The sequence below is a fragment of the Siphateles boraxobius genome, unplaced genomic scaffold (assembly GCF_051911475.1).
Source record: "Siphateles boraxobius isolate OS27281-9 unplaced genomic scaffold, OSU_SipBor_1 130, whole genome shotgun sequence".
Taxonomy (NCBI): Eukaryota; Metazoa; Chordata; class Actinopteri; order Cypriniformes; family Leuciscidae; genus Siphateles; species Siphateles boraxobius.
In genome coordinates, this window is record NW_027508734.1 from 48,005,732 (window position 1) to 48,029,670 (window position 23,939).

The window sequence follows — 23,939 nt, forward strand, 5'->3', positions numbered from 1 at the left end:
AAATAGAGGAATCAGTAGAACATGTAATTCTTCACTGTCAAAAATTATCTCCAGAGCGAGAAATATTAAGGAGGGAAATAAGAAAGCGTGGACAGGAAGAATTAAGTCTAAAAAATGTATATGAAATGTATGTAGGGAAACTATTCCATTATTTGAAAGAAACTGGATTGATCAATAGAGTTTAGGGAGCAGGAAAAAAAAAATATATATATATTTTTTTTGTTTTGTTTTTTAGTGTTTTGTTTTGCTTTGTTATTTATTTATTTATTTATTTATTTATTTATTTATCAAGGGATAGAAAACTCTGGTCCACACTTCAACATAGTAGGTGGCGGTAATGCACCATAACGCTGGGTGCCACCCGCCATAAAACAACAAAGAAGAAGAAGAAGAAGAAGAAGGAAGGGATTCCAGTGGTACTTTAGCAGGACAAGCATAGAGGTCTATGAGGGGTGGCCACGAAGAAGACTGAGTGTTTGGTTAAACATTTGAAAGGAGATACACCTGCTGTGTGTAAATCTGACATTACAGTGTTTTTTTTTTTTGTTTGTTTTTTTTTTTTTGAAAAGGCGGTTGAGCACGACTGCTCCGTGAATGGATCAGAGGTAGGTGGCTGGAATAATATGGATTATGATGAAGGAGAAGATGAAGAAAGGGAAGAAAGTAGGGGACGGATGAGTGACAAGAGAACCAAAGGGAATAAAAGAGTCAGAAATGAGAAAGATAATGATACAGAAAGTGAAGAAGAGGGGCAAGGTATGGTTCAAAAAGGAAGAGAGGAAAATTATGTAGTCATAATAAGATTTAATGAAAAGAACCAGGGGAGCATGAAGAAAGTTAGCCCACTAGTGCTAACAACAACTCTGGCAAACAAGATAGGGGATATCGAATATGCAAAGGTTCTAAATGATGGCAATTTATTGGTGAGATGTGCTGATGCAGTGCAAATGGAAAAAGCGCTAAAAGTTAAAGAGATAGGAAAATGCAAGGTGGAAAATACGGGAAGGGTAGGAGCTCGGATGGGAGGTGGAAACATAGGAGTGATAACGGGGGTGCCAATAAGTGTTAGCATGGAAGAATTAAAAAGGAATATTAAAGGAGGGAAAGTACTTAATGTACAAAGATTGAAATCAGCAAAGGAAGGAGTGATGAGAGATAGTGAATCGGTGTCAGTAGAATTTGAAGGAGAACATGTTCCAAAGAAAGTATTCTTGGGTTTTATGAGTTATCCAGTCAGGATGTTTGTACCAAAACCGATGAGGTGCTTTAACTGCCAGAGATTTGGGCACACAGCAAAGAATTGTAATAGGGAGAGAAGGTGTGCTAGATGTGGAGGAGATCATGAATATGGGAAGTGTGGTACAGGGATTCCACCAAAATGTTGCAGTTGTGGAGGTGCCCACAATGTAGCATATGGAGGTTGTGAAATTATGAGACGGGAGACTAATATTCAAAAGATAATAGTGGAGAAAAGGATATCCTATGCTGAAGCTGTAAGAGTGTCAAAAGAGAGGGTATATGTAATGAGAGAACCAGAAGTTGTGGAAGAACAAGTACAACATCAAAGAACCAATGAAAGAATGTATGTGGAAAAAAGAGATCTAGTTACATTCATAGCAGGGGTGATTAATAGCACTGCAGAAGTTAAATCAAAAAATGAAAAAATCCAGTTGATAGTTAAAGCTGCAGTTAATCATTTAGGACTGGTAGGACTGACGTGGGAAGAAGTAAGAGAGAACCTTACTATTCAGTCAAGTCAAGAAGCGTCATGGGTTGGTTAATCATTTTAATGGTAATTCTTTTACAATGGAATGCTAGAAGCTTAATGGCGAATGGTCAAGAATTTAAGCATTTCATAAATGAATTGGAAGAGAAACCAGATGTGATGTGTATACAGGAAACTTGGCTGAAACCAAGTCTTGATTTTGTAATTCATGGATACACTGTGTTAAGGAAAGATAGGATTGATGGAGGAGGAGGTGGGTGTGCAACATTTATAAAGCTTGGATTGACTTATAGGTTAATAGAAATGGGAGATGAGCAGGAATATATAGCGGTGGAGGTGTGGGAAAGAGGGGAGGGGATAAGTGTTATTAACTACTATAACCCGTGTAAAAGGCTGATGATTGATAATTTATTAAGTATTCAAGGTCAGGATAGACAAAAAGTAATTTGGTGTGCAGACTTTAATGCTCATAGCCCTGTGTGGGGGGGAGAACAAACAGATGCAAATGGTAAGATAATTGAAGAATTGATGGATGAAAGAGAATTGGTTAGTCTGAATGATGGAAGGGGAACTAGGGTAAATTTAGTAACAGGAATGGAATCTGCATTAGACTTAACATTAGTGTCTAACACTTTGGCTGGAAATACTAGATGGGAGGTATGGCTAACAACTACACTGGGTAGTGATCACTACCCAGTTTTATGCAGAGTAGGTGGGAGGCAAGAAATAAGGGTAGAAGAAAGGATCCCAAAGTGGATATTTGGAAAAGCAGACTGGGATCAATTCAAGAGGGTGAGTGAAGAAATAATGACTAGGATTGAAACAGCAGGAAGTATAGAGGAGATAAGTAACCAAGTTACGTCAGCAATCATAATGGCAGCGGAAGAAGCTATTCCTAAAGGGAAAAACAGAGGTAATCGGAAATTGGTGCCTTGGTGGAATGAAGAGTGTCAAAAGGCAGTGAGGAAAAGAAATAAAGCGTTTAAACTAGTAAAGAGGGATCACAACATGCAGTCATTAATTCAGTATAAAAAAGCACAGGCAGAAGTGAGAAGAACTATTCGGCAGGCAAAGAGGGCAAGTTGGAGTAAATTTTGTGGTGAAATTGGAAGGTCAACACCGGTGGGTAAGGTATGGTCTATGATAAAGAGGATGGGTGGAGATAGGAGACAGTGGGAGTACCCAGTATTGACATTAGAGGAGGAGATAGGTGTCACCAATCTAGAAAAGGCAGAAATATTGGCAAAGTCGTTTACAAAGATACACAGTTCAGAAAATTTATCAGAAGAAGAGAGAAGGAGAAGGTCAGTAACTTTAAATCAAAATATGCATGCGTTAAATAGGAAGGAAGAGACTGGTAGTGACATTGATGAGCCTTTTTCTCTGGCGGAATTGGTTAGAGCGATTAAAAGAGCAAAGCCTACCTCTCCAGGAAAGGATCAGGTATGTTATGTAATGTTAAAACACCTTGGGGAAAGATCACTATTTAAGTTACTGGAACTTTTTAACAAGATATGGAAGGAGGGAAAACTGCCAGTTGCATGGAAAGAAGCAGTAGTGGTTCCAATTAGGAAACCTGGCAAAGATCCAAGTAAACCCATAAGTTATAGACCAATTGCTTTAACATCTAACTTGTGTAAGATAATGGAGAGGATGATAACAGAGAGATTGTCGTATGAAATGGAGAAAAGAGGATTACTGGTAAGTTGTCAGAGTGGTTTTAGGAAGGGAAGGAATACAATGGATTCAGTAGTGAGATTAGAGACTGAAATAAGAAGGGCACAAGCAATTAAAGAGACTGTAGTTGCAGTATTTTTTGATATTGAAAAGGCTTATGATATGTTGTGGAAGGAGGGGCTATTAATCAGGTTGGATAAAATAGGGATAGGTGGGAATTTGTTTAACTGGATAAAAGATTTTCTGTTTGGTAGGAAAATTCAAGTTAGAATAGGGGCAGAAGTGTCAAGTCAATATGAGGTTGGGAATGGGACACCTCAAGGAAGTGTGATAAGTCCTTTGTTATTTATTATAATGATAAATGATGTCTTTGCAAATGTTTCAGAAGATATTGGAACATCATTGTTTGCAGATGATGGGGCAATGTGGAAAAGAGGAAGGAACATACAGTACACAATTAGGAAGGTACAGAAAGCAATTGATAAAGTGGTAGAGTGGGCTTATGACTGGGGATTTAGGTTCTCAATAGAAAAGACTCAGACAGTCTTTTTTACCAGGAAAAGAATTCAGGAAGAAGTTAAGCTAATGATGTATGGGAGAGAGTTGGAGAGGGTAAGTTCCATTAAGTTTTTGGGAGTGATTTTAGATGCAAGGTTGACGTTTGCAGAACATATAAAGAAAATGGAAGACAAGTGCAAAAAAGTAATTAATGTGATGAGATGTTTGACAGGAAGAGAGTGGGGAGCCAGTCGGTCATCGCTTAAGAGTATATATGTGGCTCTAATAAGATCAGTGTTGGATTATGGTAGTATAGTGGTTGGGTCTGCAGCTAAGTCTCTTTTAATGAGGCTGGAGGTTATTCAGAATCAAGCTTTAAGAATTTGCTGTGGTGCTTTTAAAACGTCTTCAGTACCTGCCATACAAGTGGAAATGGGAGAACTGCCACTGGAATTAAGAAGGATTCAATTGATGGCTAATTACTGGGCTGGATTGCAGGGCCATAATGACTCGCATCCCACGAAAGCAGTATTGCAGGATTGCTGGGAAAATGGAAGAAAGTTAAAGGAAAACTTTGGTCGGATTGGAAATAATGTAGCAAAAGAGTTAGAAGTATTTAATCTTAGAATAAGCCCTACGGTAGTTTTTCCAGAGATTGCCCCTTGGAAGATGACATGGCCTGAAGTAGACTGGTATGTGCTTGAGGAAAAAAGGAAGGGAAAGGAAGAAGTTAATCTGAAAAGTATATTTAATAACAGAGTAGGTGGAAACTATAGTGAATTTATGCAGATTTATACGGATGGTGCTAAAAAACCAGAGACGGAAGAAACAGGGTTTGGGGTGGCAATTCCAGGGAAAGAAGTAGAAATGAGTATAAAAACATCTAATAATTTAGGGGTATATTCTGTAGAGATGTTGGCAATTTTAAGTGCTTTGCAATGGGTGGAAAAGGTAAGACAGGGAAAGGTTTTAATATGCTCTGATTCTTTATCAGTCTTGGCAAGTTTAAGGTCATTCCATTCAAAAGCTCGGCAAGATATCCTGTATGAAGTACTTCAATTAAATACAAGATTAAGTCATATGGGATGTCAGGTTAAATTTATGTGGGTTCCAGCACATGTTGGTATTACAGGTAATGAGATAGCAGATAGGCTGGCTAAAAGGGCGCTAACAAAAGGGAATGTAGAAATGCAGGTTAATATTAGTAAAGCAGAGGTTAAAAGCATAATTTGGGAGAAAATAAATAAAAGGTGGCAAGAGAGGTGGGACAGAGAGAAGAAAGGGAGGCACTTATACCAAATTCAGAGAAATGTTAAAGAGGATAGGGTGGGAAGTGGGAATAGGAGAGAAGAGGCTGTGATGACGAGGTTAAGGTTGGGACACTGTTCGCTGAATAAAACACTAAAGATGATAGGGAAGCACCCGACAGGGTTGTGTGAGGGATGTCAAGAAGATGAGACAGTGGAGCACATAATTATGAGGTGTAGGAGATATGAAATGCAGAGGCAGGTGATGAAGAATAAGTCGAGGCAGATTGGGGTGCAAGAGATTACATTAAAAGGGTTATTAAGAGCAGTAAATGGGACGCAGAATAGAATATTGATGTCTTTTTTAAGGGAGGCGGGAGTTTTCAATAGGATTTAATTGATAAATAAAGTTTGTTGTGTATGTGAGTGTTTATATGAAGAGAATTAAGGTTATGTAAGAGTAGGAAAGAGAATGGACAATGATGTTTTGTAATTATTGTATCTGATCCACACTCCGGAGTAGAGGGGGCGGTAATGCACCAAAAAGCTGGATGCCAACCGCCGTAAAATTGAAAAGAAGAAGAAGAAGAAGAAGAAGAAGAAGAAGAGGAAGAGGAAGAGGCGGGCGCATCGACGTCATCTTTATGCGACAAGAAGTCGGAACTTTGTGCGTTTGAACCGATTTTTAACAATGAAGCATCAGATATGCAACAAAGGTTCAACGCTGTAGATTTGTTCGTGGCCGTCTTCATTTTACGTTTGTGTAAGTAAAAACAGTTTAGAATTCGGAAGAGTCTAATAGTTATCATTATTAGAAGTGTCTTATTAAGGGAATCACTGTCCGAGAGCATCTTCGTGGTAGTGTAAAGCGATTATTTTTTATTTATTTCAGTAAACCAAGGACGCGATAAGTTAAATGTAAGGTAAGAATGTGTAACTATGACTTAGCCACTCAGCTCTACATAACTTAATTGGTTCTGAAACTTGACAGATCTCTTGTTATGACTTTTAACTAACAGCGTTATAGCAATATGATAGACACGGAGAAGATTCCCTCAGGAGGCAATGCCGCCTGTGCAAACCTCAGCGAGAAGAAAGAGAACGAGAAAAAGAAGAGATCTCGCGTGAAACAGCTACTGGCTGATGTGAAGAAGCAGGTGGAATTCTGGTTTAGTGATGTGAATCTTCACAAGGACAAATTCATGAAAAATATAATTGAACATTCACGAGATGGATGTATGTATAAGTTTTATGCTCATACCTCATGATGCACTATATATATAATGTGTGTGTGTATATTCACTTAACTCTTTGTTTCGTTTTGTTACAGATATTGATATATCTGTGTTGACGTCATTCAACCGAATGAAAAAATTTACTACTGATGTAAAATTGATAGCCAGAGCTCTTAAAAATTCAACAATAGTAGAGGTATTGTTTGCATTTGCATAACATGTATTTTCTTTCCCTTTATCAGAGGGATTTAAGTTCAGATTTTTGCACAAATGATCACAGTAACTGTTGTGTCCTTAGGTAAATCTTGAAGGAACACATGTACGACGAAAGAATCCACTTGGTGAAAGCCCAAAAGATGTGGACAGCCGTACAGTTTATGTGGTAATTGACTGCAATTTAATTTAATAGTTTTTCTTGTATGCTTTTTTTATTTCAATGTATTCCTTAATCTGTAATTGTTGTGTTTCAGGAGCTGTTGCCAAAGATAGTCACTCATGTTTGGCTGGAGCGAGTGTTTAGCAAGTGTGGAAATGTGGTTTATGTTAGTATCCCCAGGTACAAATCCACAGGACATCCCAAAGGGTTTGGATTTGTGGAGTTTGAGACAGAAGAACAAGCGCAGAAAGCTGTTGAGGTAACTGATGCTATTTATAATTGTACTAAGTAAGTTGTTAGTATTCATAATACATAAAGTATGATATGACTTTGATATTCCCGAAAGTGGCTATTTAGTTTTAGACATACATAAAGGAACCAACTAAATTTAGACACTGGGCTGCTAGTGAAGACTTAAAAACATGTTGGACTGTACTGTAGGGATTATACAAACAGAATTTTTTAAAATTATACAGTATACAGCAATACAATGCAGTACAATTCCAATTAATGGTGTGTTCCACTTGAAATGACAGATGCTGAACAATCCTCCAGAAGATGCTCCAAGGAAGCCAGGAATTTTCCCTAAGACTTGTAAGAAAAAGACTATCCCCTTTGATGCTGCCCAGGACACACAAGGTAGCACATTGCTATGCCTTATGTACTGTGAATATGTAATCCTCAAGATTACAGCATAAAATGAAAGAGAACAGTTGGTGTCTTTCTGCCATCACAATCTAAGTGATCCAGATATTAGCAACACACATTATTTTTTACTTTTAGATGATGAAGAGGATGGCAAGATAAAGAAGAGAAAAAAAAGGTCTCGAAGTGAGTTTAAAAACAGTGCTGTTCAAAAAATAGCAGTAAATAAGATGGAGAGAGGAGCGTTGGAGACTGCGAATACAAACGACCCGAAGAAACAATCAGCAGATGAATCTAAAACGGAAAACCCTGTAATACTGACGAGCACAGCAAGTAAGAAAACTGAGAAGAAAAGACGAAGATCCTCTAGTTTTGAGGCATCAACTGGAGAAGGACAGATGCCGTCCAAAATGAGAAAAGTAGAAGAGGAAAACAAGGAGGGAGAGATGAAAGGTAGATGTTTTGGTTTATTTGAGAGAATTACATATGCACTCAGTAACTTTTTTCTGTTAATAATTTTTTTTTCCACAAAAAAATTGAAGTACTTTTGAAAAGCTTTAGTCATATCAATAGCTTATAAAAAGCGGTTTTATTTTTTTGGAGGGGGTCACCTCATGGGGTTATGGTGATATAACATGACCAGTTATACCAATAATAGTTGCTTTATCTCCCTGTGTTCTCCATGTTATTGGACTCTTTTTGCATATGGAATATATTATTCACATTTGACTAGCCCATAGGGATTCTCATAATTAACCGTTTAACCGTTAACTGAAAGTACAACTTTTGAGCAACTAAAACTATCGGTTAAACTGTTTTCAAGATATTTAGATTTTTTATTGCATTGTGGAAAATATGCTACACATATCTGAAACTAAGTTTTTGAGAGGACAGACAAGTCGCATTTTATTACATTCAGAAAGAATGTACAACAGTAAATAAAGAGAAATGTTTACAAACATTTTAAACGCTATACGTATAGCTAACAGACTATTTAAATTGAGTAGTGTAACTTTTTAAATGTTTGGTTGACTAGTTTATTTTGATTATAAACAGGCTGTGATGTTAAGTTAGCAATGCTATAACTGATATGTTAATGTGCGCTAGGCATTCTTTCATGTTTCCTTTCCGTGGGCTTGTTTTTGCAGCACACCACAAAAATGAACCGAAACCCAGCATATGCAACTTGTTGCACTGTTTTTCCTTTAATTTAGTTAAAGGAGAACTCCGGGCAATTTTTAAGTTAATCTTGATCGTTAGAGCAATGTGAGTACTGACTATAGAAAAAAAAACGAACCGGATTGGTGATTGCTACGCGGAGCTGCGACCGCGAATGCCCAGAGCTCCCACCCAGCTAAAACGGCAGCTATGGGGGCATGGACATAAAGAGCGTTTTTGAGCCTATTAACAGACACAAAATGCAATTAAAATGTCTGTCCAACATGAACAGGGACCTTACATGTGAACAAGATGCGTTTAGCAACTTAGCCATTGTTTCAACTCACCTAAATAGTATTTTAGACTGCAAGCTGTAGTCTCGCGCTGCAGTCCCGTGCTGTAGCCGGAAAAGGTCAACAATGTCCAGGTGGGAGGAGCGTTGATCATGTGCGACGAGTCTTCGTACATGGAATGGCATTTTTCTTCAAACGGCCCCGCTGTGTTGAGTGTGTGTAGTCATCCTTGTCAAAGTGTTCACTGCAAATGCGGTAATCTTTAGCGCGTAGTACTTCTACGGGAGTTTGCATATCAAGTTGAAGTACAACTAGCCACAACTGCAGAATCTCGAGGTCATGGAAAGGAAGACGATGAAAATTTAAGCTCTTATATTTTCGCATTCGGTTGCCACAATTCGGAAAGGCACAAACACGAACCATTTCTTCTTCACTTGTAAGCAACTCTGATCATAACTCGTCGCACATGATCAACGCTCCTCCCACCTGGATATTGTTTACCTTTTCCGGCTACAGCACGGGACTTCAGTACGAGACTACAGCTTGCCGTCTAAAAGACTATTTAGGTGAGTTGAAACAATGGCTAAGTTGCTAAACGCATCTTGTTCACATGTAGGGTCCCTGTTCATGTTGGACAGACATTTTAATTGCATTTTGTGTCTGTTAAGAGGCTCAAAAACGCTCTTTATGTCCATGCCCCCATAGCTGCCGTTTTAGCTGAGTGGGAGCTCTGGGCATTCGCGGTCGCAGCTCCGCGTAGCAAGCACCAATCCGGTTCGTTTTTTTTTTCTATAGTCAGTACTCACAAAGGTCTAACGATCAAGATTAACTTAAAAATTGCCCGGAGTTCTCCTTTAATCTGTTAATTATTTAAGTAAAATATATTTTGCGTATTTATTCCTTTTATTTATAGATAGATAGATAGATAGATAGATACATATACACAGGGGTTATTATGTGGGGGGGCTCTCCCTAGGGGGGTCCGGGGGTATGCCCCCCTTGGGAATAAAAAAAAAACCCATTAAGTGGCACTTTCTGGAGAGTTTTGTGCAAAGAAATGGAGAAATTGAGTATTACATGATATGTGAAAAACTGCAAGGTTAAAGGGTAACTAAACCCCTGGTCAGAGTCTGACTCCACCCACTGGCAATATTTGAAAAATGCTGGAAAAGTGGGCAGAGCCCAGCGGAGGGGGGGGGGGGGGGGGGCGTGCACCTGAGACATGTCTTTCTTTAGGCAAGGGTGTGGTTAACTGGTGGTTGCTTACGTCACGAACCACCGCAACATCCAATAGGAAAATTCAACTGCAGTAGTCACCGTTCAACTTGAAGAGGGCAGCACTCAGACGTTTTTACACCATATATTGTAGGATTAAAACACTTAACCCAAATGTCAAAAAAAATTACTTGAATCAATGAACAGCAATAATAAAGCCCCAGTCTTACAGATCATTAACTAAAAAAAGTTGGTTTAGGGTTTAGTTACCCTTTAAGAGCATATACTTTGCATTGTTGTAGTATCAACAGGTATTAGGACATTTAGCATTTACATTACTGTTAATCAGTCATCACTTGATTAAACATTGTATTACCTTGTTATGATGTATAGTGACCCATACAATGTGCTAAACATAATGTGCACATGAAGAGACAGTGCAGCATACAGTATGACAGTAGCAACAGCTGAGAAGATTTGGGTCTGTGGTGAACAGGTCCACCTCACACACACGTCCTTCTCCCATTCTCTCTCGTTACTACTACTACTACTACAACACACACACACACACACACACACACACACACACACACACACACACACACACACACACACACACACACACACACACACACACACACACACACACACACACACACACACACAGCATCATTTCACATCAAGGTATGCACAAGTCACAAAAATAAAATCAATCTATTCTTGTGGAAAGGTTGCTTGGTAGCTAAAAGTAGGTCTAGCAAGTCTTATATTTCTGTAATTCACACAGATCAAATACAAATATGCTGACTGAATAGATTGCTAGTTTATTTTGAGTAGCCAGCTAGCAGTTCTCTTCGCAGTTTGCTGATAATCCGGTGTCTGAAGTAAAATGCTCAAAAGATCTCCTGAGAAAAATCATCACACGGTCAACCTAGTCTTGATTATTTATTATTGATTTAGTCTTATTTTCCTTACTCATTCAAGGCCAGGGCACTTTTTGTACATTTCTGGAACTTTTGCGCGCTTCCACATCCCGCGCAACTACAGATCTCCCAGGAACATTGCTGCGTACATTTATCCGTGTCACCTAGATGCGCATGCGTGAGCGGTTCGCGATCATGGTCGACTGACAACGAGATTAAACAGCTGAACAAGAATACGGCCGTGTTCCGATTGTTCTCATCTCAGCTCCACCGAGACAAAATAGACATGCCATTTCAAAAATCTTTCATTTATTGTCAGAAATATGTTTTCAAAAGCATCACTTTCATCAAATTTTATGTGACATAATTTCCAGTATAGGCAACTGACTGCAAACAGGCACATCATCAGGACACAAACGAGCAGGCTTATGTGCTGAGGCTGAGCCCCGGAGAGCCCTGGCCCAATTTAACCACTGCATATACATATACACACACACACACAGTTGCAGTCAAACATTTGGAAACATTACTATTTTTAATGTTTTTGAAAGAAGTCTCTTATGCTCACCATGCCTGCATTTATTGGATCAAAAATACAGAAAAAAACAGTAATATTGTGAAATATTACAATTTAAAATATTGGTTTTCTATTTTAATATACTTTTAAAATATAATTCATTTCTGTGATGCAAAGCTGTATTTTCATCAGCCATTTCTTCAGTGTTAAATGATCCTTCAGAAATCATTCTAATATGCTGATTTATTATCAATGTTGGAAAGAGTTGTGCTGCTTAATATTTTTTTTTATAACCTGTGATAATTTTTGTCAGGATTCTTTGATGAATAAAAGGTTAAAAAAGAACAGCATTTATTTGAAATATAAATCTTTTGTAACAATATACACTACTGTTCAGTTTGGAGTCAGTAATTTTTTTTCTTTCTTTTTTTGAAAAATTAATACTGTTATTCAGAAAGGATGTATTAAGTTAATAATCTAAAAAAATAGTAAAGATTTAAATTGTTAGTAAAAATTTTGAATGTGTATTTTATTTTGAATAAATGCTGTTCTTTCTAACTTTTTATTCATCAATGAATCCTGAAAAAAATATCACAGGTTCCAAAAAAATATTAAACATACAAAAAGGTTGTACACATCACAAACATCCTAACTGGGCTCAGGTGTAGGACAACAAAATAACAATAGTAGAGATAGACATACAAAAAAAATTCAGTCCTGATATTGACAAAGTATATAAGGTATAAATCCAAAAACATTGCCATTGTAAAAATTTCTTCTCATTATCACCACCTCTTTCTTTTTTACCGTAATTCCTCAAATAAAAGCCGGGGCCTTTATTTACCCGAACTGCAAATGGTACCAGGCTTTTATTTGAAGCAGGCTTTTATTAGAGGCAGGCCTTTATTTCTAATTCCATCTGTTTGATAAATAATTGTTTTAAATAAACCGTTTTAAATTAAAAGCGATGAATGATCTCTGTCCAGTGTATTTTTTTTAAAGAAACGTTTGCAAAAAATATCACCATATACAGCCAGGAGGGCGACAAAGCAATTTGGGTCAGAATTACGGTAATCAAACACCACCACCATTATTTCAGTTTGAACCCTGTAAATGTACCGGGTGTTTATTTCAAATACAGGTAACTTACGACAGTATTGCTGGTAGATTACAATAAGAGCATACGGTACCTATGTAAAACACATTGCTGGTTTGCAGAACACCAGTAGCCTATCTGATTAACGTTATAGACGGTAGCTATAACCAGCATGATCTATGTTTCCTCAGAGCTACACATAAAGGTATGCTAAATTACAAGTGTGTGTAGTAAGCATTTGTCACATCATGGCATCCAGTGTCAAAACATAAAAAGAACAAATCTGAAGTAATGCTACTTCGGATACCATAACATTAAAATACATTCCTGACAGCACAGTTAACTGCCGGTATCTAAGAACATTCAGCTGCAAGCAAAATCTGAACAAAATTGCTTAAATAACATCGTCGCAGCTTACCTTGATAAATGAAACGGTTTAATTACATGTAATATTATTTGGTGGTCAGTCCTCCTCCTCAAAATCACCATCCTCAACATCATCAAGAACTACAAGTTCATTGTTAAAAAGTTCATCTTCATATTCATCCTCCTGAGGTGCTTTGCGCCGGTTCTCCTGGCCCTGCTGTCGGATCTGACTGAGCACATCCCGTCCAGCGGCGCAAGGCTGTCCCTCCCTGAAGCAGAGGATGAGGTCATCTTCGCTCCCGTCAGTTTTCACAGACAGTCCACACACTTTGAAAGACTTTTTTATCATATCCACGTCCAGTTTGTCCCAGGCGGCGACCACCCAGGCCACAAGCAGGCGTCGGGCGGGGGCTTTTAAGTTACCTCCGGCTGTGTACTCCTTATCTGCATCCCCTGCCATCCACTGATCGTAGGCATCGTGCAGGCTCGCCTTGAAGGGTTGGTTCCACATCACATCGGGGGCTTGGATATATTTAGTGCAGCCTCCCGGGATCACCGCTGTTGTGATATTGTAGCCACATTTTAGTTCCTCTTTGGTGTGCCACTGATGTGGTAGCGGTATGAGTCCCACGCCAGCAGCCGTGAGGTGAAGTTGAATTTTCCTACCACAGACTTCAGCCAATCCGCTGTGAGGGTGTCATTCATCCAGCCATTCACAGAAGTGGCGATTACTGCGCTGGAGATCTGCTGCTGCATCGCCTTCACTTCACGAATAGCCCCTTTAAAAACGATATAAGGCTTCAGTTTGGTTCCGTCGGCCTTGCCAGCGAGGACAACGGTAAGATGGCTTTTCTCGTGTCCTGTGGATTTTAGGGCCACACTCTTTGCTCCTCGTGTGTCAACAGTAGTGGGAGACACCATGTCAAACCAAACTGCAGTCTCGTCTATGGCAATGATGTCCTTCACTAAAATCTTTTTAGAACTGACAGCCTTGCTAACGTAGTCAACATATGAAACCAGTTTCTCAGTTAATAGATCTGGGTCTTTCTGGGCCATGGTGGTGCGACGTCGAAGTGCGAAACCATTGGGCTGTAGAAATCTTTGTAGCCAACCCCTGCCAGCCCCAAACAAATCTCCTCCATCACTCACAGAATTGTAGATCTCCAATGCTTTTTGTATCATTTTTCTCAATACTCGGTTGTGTTTGTCCCGCATGGAGTAGATCCATTCTGGCAGTTTTGTTTCTAGCTCCAGGCTAACTTTTTTCCTCCCACCTCCAGCCAGCCGTGCTCTGCTCTTATCGGCTAATCTTGTCAGCTCATCCTTCTGTTTCTTCCAGTGTCGGATTCTCCTGGGGTCAATGCCGAAATGTTTTGCAGCTTTTTCACCCGAGTTTTCCTCCGCATAATTTAAAACTGTTTCTTTAAATTTTAAATCAAATTTTCGTCTGGGTGTCATGATCCTCAAGTTCGTTTTTAATAACGTTGTTGAAAAGTTCGTCACCAGCACTAAATGAGACCCGTGTTACATCCAATGTAGCCACTGCCATCTATCGGCACCTGTATATAACGATGAACTTGAACGCACATTATATGAAAGGCACGTACGGTCCCTATCCACATTATTTTTCCCCAGGCCTTAATTTGAGACCGGCCTTTATTTGTCCATGTTGACAACGCCCCCGGCGTTTATTTGAATACCGGTTTTTATTTGAGGAATTACGGTACCTTCTCTATACCGATGTATTGTAAAGCACTGACATTATGACCAACTTGTCTAAAATGATATGCTACTGGACTATGCATGTCTCCGGTCCTGATATTTGGATTTATTATTTATATGTATCCTTTTGAGTAAAATTAAACATTTTTATTTATTCTACAAACTACTGACAACATTTCTTCCTAGTTTATGTACATTTTTAAAACAACACAATACTAACGTTTTAACTCTGTTCAGAAATCAATATTTGGTGGAATAACCCTGATTTCCAATCACATAATGAGCGTTTTTGTAATGTATTGCCTATTCCGCATCTCAACGCACTCATAAAGCTTGCCACAAAGAACCAGCAAAAGTAATTATTATGCAAGAAACATTTGAATTATTTATTAATAAACTAGTGTTTTCTGTCAGTGTCGGCTGCAAAGATAAAGTTGACGATGCTGACTCGCCATCTTCGCAGTAGTGAACGCGCCTATAGAGAGAAATGCACACTTCATACGAATTACCCTACATAAGCAGAGAGTAGCCCATTTCTTGTCATTTTTAATTGTTTTGTTTAAAAGTAGACATTTCAAGCTTTCTATATACATATATATCAGGGCTCCAGACTAACTTTTTTCACCTCCGTCCTGGAACCGTCCTGAAAACAATTTGAACCGTCCTAAAGTGCATGTCAATTTATATTATTGATGAATGTTTTGATTTATATTATTATATTTATTTAGCTGCATTCAAAATAGTTAAACAGGTAAACAACAGATTTAATAAAAAATAACAGGAGTTAAATCTACATATCCCAAAGTGGTAATGTGTCATAGCTGATCATCTGAAAACGTGTTAAGAGAAAGGGCTTTAAAAAGTGTAATATGACTTCTCTAGAACAATTTGGGGGAAATTCTGTGTCTCCGTCTCAGTCTTTGTACTGAGGTCTTCGTGCCCTGAAGCCACTACTCCACCACTTGGTCACTGCTTTCACAGAGTCATTGTGTTGTGCAGGAGGGCCATGAACAGATATTTGAAGGAGGCTGTTGAGCATCTCATTGGACAGGCAGGACCTCCAGTCTGACTTGACCCTCTTCATGCTGGAGAAGCTACGCTCACAGCAAGAGGAGCTCATGAGGAGGACAATGCTGATCTCTGCTACCACCTGCATGTGCTGAAACTGGCCATCCCTTCCAATGGCACCCTGAATCAGCCGATTCAAACAAGAATCTTAAGGTCAAGCCACTCTCTCCTAGCTGCCGCCACGGATTCAAAGTCCTCACTTGTCTCAAGTATGGGATGGAAATGCTCCATGAAGGCATTCATCTCAGCTGTGCCAAATGTTGCCAGATCAGTAGTGTCTTCTGGCCAGTTGGACAGGTCAAAGAGTGTGGAGGTTGCCTTCAGAATGCTGGTCTCCAGACTTTTGAAACGCTGTTGGTGAGGCGAAGCTTGAGGTTTTTGAAGTTGTCGTCATCAGCATTGGTCCTGCTGATCTGGACACCCTGCAAGGTACTTCCAGCCCCAACCTCATCCATGAACTGGTATAGCCTTGGGCCTGGGTTTGTCTACAGTTTAAAAAGAAGAAAAGAGGTAAAGAACATTTTAATTACTTAAAGGAAACATACAAATGTTGAGCTGTGACAATATTAAATAGAATTATGTAATTATAAAATTTGTATAAAATGACAAATAAGGTTTTCCACCCGACATTTAGCACCTAATAATGCCAAATCTAAAATAAATTCTCACCTACATGGCCACGAGAGCCAGGGATGTTGTCTGCAGTCCATCCAAGACCATCTGCAACGTGAGGCCTTCTTGCTGGAACAGGAGGCTGAGGTGCTTCAGTTCTTCAAGACATCCAGCATGAGGTGGATGAATAGCAGCATATTGTACTATTTCAGGGTGTGCTGCACAAGCTTTGCTCTCCCCTTCATGGCTGCACTTGCTTCCCTGACATTAGGGTCACTGGCATGGTTCTCAAAGTGTACCAAGATGGGCCTGTAGTTCCTCATCAATGCCTCCAATGCATGTGACGTGTGGTAGCCAGCGAGTACCTTCAGCGTTGCCTGGCCTCACAATGGAGATCTCCATCGCCTTGCTGCTCTCCTGAAGCTCCCGTGAGGCCTTCGCAGAGCAGGTGTAGTGCTTGTGGATGGCACGTAGTGTTTGCTAAATGTCTTGCAGCTGAGGAACCTGTTTGACACAGTCTAGAGCAGCTAGCTCTAGACCATGAGCCACACACCAAATTGAGACAAGGGACAGGTACAAATGCTGAAGTCTGGCGGTCACTCCATTGTTCACACCCAGCATAACAGCAGCACTATCACACCCAAAGCCAACCAGATGTTTTTTCAGGTCCTCCTCACCCACTCCGACCTTCAACAGTCCAGCCAGAATGGCATCCAAAATGCCCTGGCTATGGGCATGGTCCAGGGCAACAATCTGGATAAGCTGGTTCACTGGTTTTCCATTCTGGAGGTAGACGCAATAGATTAGCTCCTAGTCCTTCACTGATCGGTCAACTGAAGAGTCAGACATTATAGAAAAGAACCTGGCTGACCGCAACTTTTCCTGAAGCTCCTCAATGAAAGTCATACCGATGGCTGTGATGAACATGCAGCATGCCTGGTCATTGCTATATGTATTGCTGAGGTCCAGGCCGTTGGTGTGATGAAGAGCCACCAGCTTGGGGAACATGGTGAAGTCCGCCTCCTCTTTGGCAATGAAGTAGGCTATGTTGAAGAGTTTCACCATCTTTTCCTGTATTGCTGCATCCATTCTGTCAGAAGCTTCCACCAGTGCTCCTCTTTCTGGGTGAGCTCTTGCTTGTAGGGCATCATCAGCTGATTTGTGTGCAATCATGGCTGCATGCTCTTTGATGCTCCTCACTCTGACTTTCTGTCCAGTTACCCCATGGAACAGGGTGTTACCCATGCATGTTTTGCAGTACATCAGTTGTGCAGGTTCATCATATTCCATGAACGAATAGCTCTTTTTCCATTCAGGAAGAAATTTTCTTTTCTGTTTTGTTGCATAGCCAGAGCTTCCTTGTTTCTGTAGAGAAGAAGAAAATTAATTGATTTGCCTCAGCCCCCCTAACGAAAATACAATAAGATTTTAGTTGACTAAATCTACTGTAGATTTAGTCTACTAAAATCTTATTGTATTTCGTCGACTAAAACTAGACTAAAGCTAAAACAATTCAGATGACTAAAATATAATGGGTTTAGTTCAATTGTAATGCATTAATTTAGAATTTCTCTAAAATTTCCAAACCCACATACTTCCGGAGAAAACATCTATTAACCTGTTAATATGAATGATTTTAAAGTTTGAACATGCAATATAGATACAAATTTAACTACTGTGACTTAAAAAATATCTTAAAATTAAATAAAACCACTGTTCCTAAAGTAGAACAGTCTTCTTTTCAATTGATGATATATGCATTCTTTATAACTACTTGCATACATCATTCTTTATTCTTTCAAGCAGCAGACATTTATTTGTATGAATAAAATATAATGAATCCTTATTAAAGCTATTAATGAGCAGTGAATACTTTTCTCTTTTTCTTTTGTTGCTTGATCAATATTAAGGACACAGACCGCATTAGGTTTATTACCCACTGTCACTAAGACATTGGGTCATGTCCAATGACATGCGGATCCAATTGCACTGATGCACATCCGATACACTTAAAACTGTTTAAGACATAACCAACATAGTTTACGTGAATACTCTCCAAAACTGACATTTTGACATAATGTTGTGTGTGTTTGTCCATTCAGACACTGAAGAGAGCTCAAAGCTCACATATGTGAGCATATGTGAGCACGCTTCGGGTCGGGTGTGTGCGCACAGAAAATCGTACTGAATAGAGCTCTTTTTTTCGTCGTCACTCTTATTCAGATCTATATGTCTGCTCTACTCGTTCTCCCAGACGTTTACATTTTTTAACGTTTTATGAGACATGCAGCGCATACCAACCCGTGTGCCGCTGGTTAGATCAGCACATTACAATATAAAAAAACGCGACATCAGTTCTGACTGGATCGATTCCCAAATCGTCACTCTCTAACATTTTTGTCTAGTTTTTATTCTTTGACAAAAATGTCAATAGATTTTCGTTGTAGTTTTTGTCATTCAAAACTAGTTTTTATTTAGTTATCGTCTCGTTTTCGTCTGTGAAAATTAACACTGCACCAATAACAGGGACTGTCCCCAGAAAACGTGAAAGTCGAGAATTGAGCTATTTGCCATGTATGTTTCAAAGGAATCTCATGTGGAGGAGCATTGTCCTGCAGAGAGATCGCCTTTCTGAAGAGTGTGCTTCTCTCGCTCAGTCCACACAGCGCCGCTCGCTCAGCACGCCCGCAGTGACGCGCTGGTTAGGAAATATGTGAAATAAATTGGGCTGCCCGTGCACGACTAAAGTTTTTTTTTCTAGTTGACTAGTAGTTGTTCATTTAAGCCATTAGTCTAATCACATATTTACATTAATTAAATTACTTAAATATGGGAGAAAATACTAAACCATAATGAGCGTTATCGTAATAACGTATATCGTAATGCCTGTATTCCGCATATCAAGCGCTTGCATAAAGCTTGCCACAAAGAACTGGCAAAAGTAATGTTTATGCAGCATGATACATTTTAATTGTTTATTAAAGGAGCATGGCGGAAGTTCTGAAATTTCTAACCGTTACTGACAACAGTGGCCGTTAGAGAAACTGCAGCCAGTCTCATGCTCGTTCTCAGTGCGCACGCTCGTTGGCCGCACTAGATAAGGCTCTTTTTTCTTTTTTTCTTTTTTTTACTTACAAGGAGTTTCTGTGGGTGTCTGGATTGTGCTGGAGGCTGGTCTCTTTCCGTCCGCAGAGTACATTTGAAACACTACTGCTAGCGATTGCCGCTGTCGTACGGATGTAAGCCCAAGTAGACGAGAACGCGCATGACGTCACATTTTGTGAATTTTAGCACCAATTCGGACCCGACTCCTCCACACACAATTGAGCCTACAGGCTGATAGAGACAACCGTGGTGGACAGTCACAACCGTGGTGTCATTATTTCTATTACAATACGGTTGGCTCATAAATGTACAAATGAAAACTCTATCTTAAAGATTTTTTAAAGTAAAAACCTACACATAGCCCCTATAATAAACTAGTGTTTTCTGGCTGCAAAGATACAGTTGCCGATGTTGACGCCATCTTCGCAGTGAACGCGCCTATAGAGAAATGCACACTTCATACGAATTAGCCTACATAATTAATATAATATTATTAAAAATAAATTTGAAGCGTATGTTTTTTTAAAACTTATATTTAAGTGTGTAGCCTCCTATACATGCATGTGTGCGTGCATGTGGTGGAGGGGTGCGATTTTCGAATAATAATCAAATAATACCAGGCGATCTTCGAATATTATTTTTGCTTGAAATGCCCATCCCTAGTGCCTACACCGTCCCTTCTCATTAGGTCGCAACCCGAAATACTGCCAAACTGCAGAAGTCGTGTTCTTCTTCGAGACCAGGTCACTCGGTGAGCGACTTGCCATTTTTCACCCTCCCTCTCTTTCTCCTCCACACTGTCACCACACATAAGCTTTTTTAGGCATTAAATAAATTATATTTAATCCATGTCTCCTATATAAGTGCATTGCATTTTTTAAATAATTTTTTTGTTGTTGACCGTATCGAAACTGATACCATTGCTATTTTAAGACCCCATGGTATACATTATTACCGTATTACCGCCCAACCCTATTCAACAAAGTTACCGTATATACCCGAATATAAGACGAGGTTTTTGTCCTAAAAATAGGCTGAAAAATGGGGGGTCGTCTTATATTCGCGATATAGACAAAATCACGGGGGGAAAGGGAGAAAGCAGGGAGAAACAGTAGAGGCCGCCAACACGATAGGCTACTTAGTGACAGTGTTATGAATTAAATAAACAGTAAAGTGCCGCCATGGAGTGGTTAAGAGATCATCTTGAGAAAAGCGCTTCAAAAGTTGGTCAAATTAACCAACACGTTCGAAACGGCTATGACTTTAAACTACCAACTTTAAACTTATGGTCGTGAATGAGGTGGAATCATCTAATAATTGCAAAGCTGGCAAAAAGTTTGGAGTCACAGAATGCAACGTTCGAAGGTGGCGAGCACAAAAAGAACGATTAAATAATACCAACAGCCAAAGGAAAGCTTTCCGTGGACCTCAAAGTGGCAAATTTGCAGAACTTGATGATAGAATCTATGAATATGTGATAGAAAAACGTTTGGATGCGATGCCAATCACAAGAGAAATCGTTCGGCTGAGGGCTCTGGAGATAGCCAAGGAGCTGAACATACCGACAAATGAATTCAAAGCTAGCAGTGGGTGGTGTACACAAGATGCGGTGCAAAGGGCTGACACTGTTGTAGAACAAGTTTGGCCCAGCGCCTACCCTCAGACTTCGAGGAGAAGTTGCTGTCTTTTCAGCGATATGTACTTAAACTTAGGAAAACTCACTCATACCCCTTGGATCAGATAGGGAATGCTGACCAAACACCAGTGTTTTTTGACATGCCAACTAGGGGTGCGCCGATCCGATTCTCAGTATCGGTATTGCTCCGATACTAGCAATATTTGCCGGATCGGGTATCGCCAGACGAGACCATCCAAATCCGATATTGTATAGCCTACGTATGTTATTGTTATACAACACAAAAGGCACAAAAACATTATAAAGCACTATAATGTTTTCGTGTACTGTATTCCAAGATTTCTGAAGCCATTACATATAGTTTAATGTGAGGTACAGATTTAAATCGTTAAATTAAGCTTCACCTAAGTGCTTCCCTCCGCTGCGGCTGTCAGTCATTCTCAGCACTCAAACAGCGCGTCGTGCTCGGGTAAAACAGTCAACACGATGAAACTCTCTCCAAGATGAGTCAATGTTCCTATTATTATACTGTAGATCTGTAGATAAAGGTCTATGGTTTGCATAAAAGGACTTTAACGTGTTGGAGTTTCACATGTTACTTTCAACCGGGTGTCTGTTAGATCACAACAGAACTCCTCAGTGATCACAACACTGGAGTAGAGAGCGATATAATTGCTCTTCACACGCACATTAACTGAAATTTAAAACTGTTAAAAGGCTCAAACTAATGAATAAATAAAGAAATATATGTATATCTTACTTTTGTGCTTTGAACTTTTCAATGCGATGCGCTGCGCGCTTTGACTCCATGTTGCTTCGAGCGCATCATTCTGCACACGGGATGCGCATAAGGTTTCGTGACGCTCTGAATTGGAGCCTTTCATATTACAATACTTTTGCGCAATGGCAGTTTATTGATAGCCTTAGTTGTTCTGTCCAATCTATGTATCATATGTTGCTGATTCATTAAAAAGTTGCGCTTAAAATTTTAAAATAAATGTATTTTAATTATATAGTATATATTTTGTCTCTATTGTTTTACAAAGTAAGGAAAATAATGTTTAAGTCAAGCTTTGATGCCTTTAACAAAAGAATAATCCCAGTCTCTTCCCCACAGTGAGGCATACAGATACAGTTTATTAGGTAATTTGGCACTGTTTTTTTAATTATTATTTTAGTATTGGATCGGATCGGTATCGGCCAATACTGAGTCCCAGGTATCGGAATCGGTATCGGAGGCAAAAAAAGCGGATCGTGCCACCCCTAATGCCAACATCTGTCACTGTTGCCAAGAAAGGGGAAAAATCAGTTATTGTGCGATCTACTGGAAATGAAAAAAAACTAATCACTGTAATGTTGGCGTGTCTCACTGATGGGACCAAACTCCCCCCATATGTGATTTTGAAATGCAAGACTATGCCAAAGGAGACAATGCCAGCTGGCATTATCGTACGTGCCCAGGAAAAGGGCTGGATGGACACTGACCTGGTAGTGTACTGGCTCAAGGTAGTTTGGGGCAGGCGCTGCGGTGCGCTTCATAAGAAGAGAAATATGCTCGTTTTGGATGCATTCTGCGGACACTTGACGTAGCCCGTCAAAACTCTTTTGCGGAAAATGAACGGCGATCTAGTGATCATACCGGGGGGGATGACAAGCCAGCTACAGGTATTGGATGTAGTCGTCAACAAGCCATTCAAGGATAATCTGCGCAAGAGGTACACTGAGTGGCTCCTGTCAGGCGATCACTCCCTGACGCCTACTGGAAAACTTAAGAAGCCAGCCGTGCATCTGCTCTGTACTTGGATCCTCTATGCATGGGATGCCATAAGCCAGGAGAGCATCATTCATGAAATTTTGCATATCAAATGCCCTTGATGGGAGCTAGGATGACATTCTGTGGGAGGGGCTCGTGGAGCATCATGATAGTGATGACAGCAAGAGTGAGCATAGCGAGGCAGGGTATCTGTGTGAGGAATAGGCCTAATTTAATGTGCAGCATAAAGGCCCATTTGCACTGCTGTTCTTATTGCAACCCCACAGTTTGGTTTGTTTCAAGACTTTAATGTCATAAGTGTTTGAAGATTGATAGAAAATAACCATCTGTTTTTAATCACAGTACCACAATTACTGGTACATACATACATAGGCCTACGTAATTATTGCAGTTTTGTGAAAAGGTTATTCATTTTTGTCAGTCATTCATTCAACTCATTGATAGAGTGCACTTTATTTTGTGACAAATTAATCCAAATATTTAATGAATCGTATTAAAATGTTTTTTCCAATGAATCATCATTAGAATTTTCAAATAAAATTATTTTCTGTTGAAAACCAGATTTTTTTCCACAAAAATGTCTTTTTCCCCCCCAAAAATAAGTCTGGAAAATGGGGGGGGGGGTCGTCTTATATTCAGGGTCGTCTTATATTCGGGTATATTTTCGGTATTTTTCGTTCTTTGCTTGGGGGTAAAAATAAGTTTTGATGAACATCCCGACACCGCTTACAGGGCTGAGAGCGACATTTGGATTAATATGTGGTGCGCGCTTTACTCTCAATAACAAAATAAACGCACTACAAAAATAACAGTGGTGAGAAAACAGCAGTTAAGAAACTTTTCAAACTGTTCATAAAGATCTGTTCATATGTGGATATATTTGCACAAGCTCTGCAATTTGGCACCCCGGTAGAATCATGTTTGTTTATACCACTTTTTACAATATATTGCATTAAAGCCACACAGCATAACCATCTATAGGCCTACTTTAAGACATTTATTCTAGATATTCATTAAACTAAATTTCTCTGTACTGTACGTCTTTTTATG

General features: G+C 39.5%; 1 protein-coding gene across 3 annotated transcripts in view; it reads left to right on the plus strand.

The window, feature by feature from the left end:
- Positions 1 to 404: 404 nt before the first annotated feature.
- Positions 405 to 23,939, plus strand: part of larp7 (La ribonucleoprotein 7, transcriptional regulator) — a 29,708-nt gene continuing 6,173 nt past the window's right edge. The window contains exons 1-9 of one of the 3 annotated variants that reach the window (XM_077229669.1): positions 405 to 605; positions 5,672 to 5,911; positions 6,041 to 6,071; positions 6,168 to 6,384; positions 6,479 to 6,579; positions 6,682 to 6,765; positions 6,854 to 7,018; positions 7,296 to 7,398; positions 7,543 to 7,857. In XM_077229669.1, the coding sequence (XP_077085784.1) occupies positions 6,180 to 6,384; positions 6,479 to 6,579; positions 6,682 to 6,765; positions 6,854 to 7,018; positions 7,296 to 7,398; positions 7,543 to 7,857 (973 nt within the window). In that variant the 5' untranslated portion in view covers positions 405 to 605; positions 5,672 to 5,911; positions 6,041 to 6,071; positions 6,168 to 6,179. Of the gene's footprint in view, positions 606 to 5,671; positions 5,912 to 6,040; positions 6,072 to 6,167; positions 6,385 to 6,478; positions 6,580 to 6,681; positions 6,766 to 6,853; positions 7,019 to 7,295; positions 7,399 to 7,542; positions 7,858 to 23,939 lie in introns of those variants that run through there. The other 2 variants (XM_077229668.1, XM_077229670.1) reach the window with 2 other exon arrangements.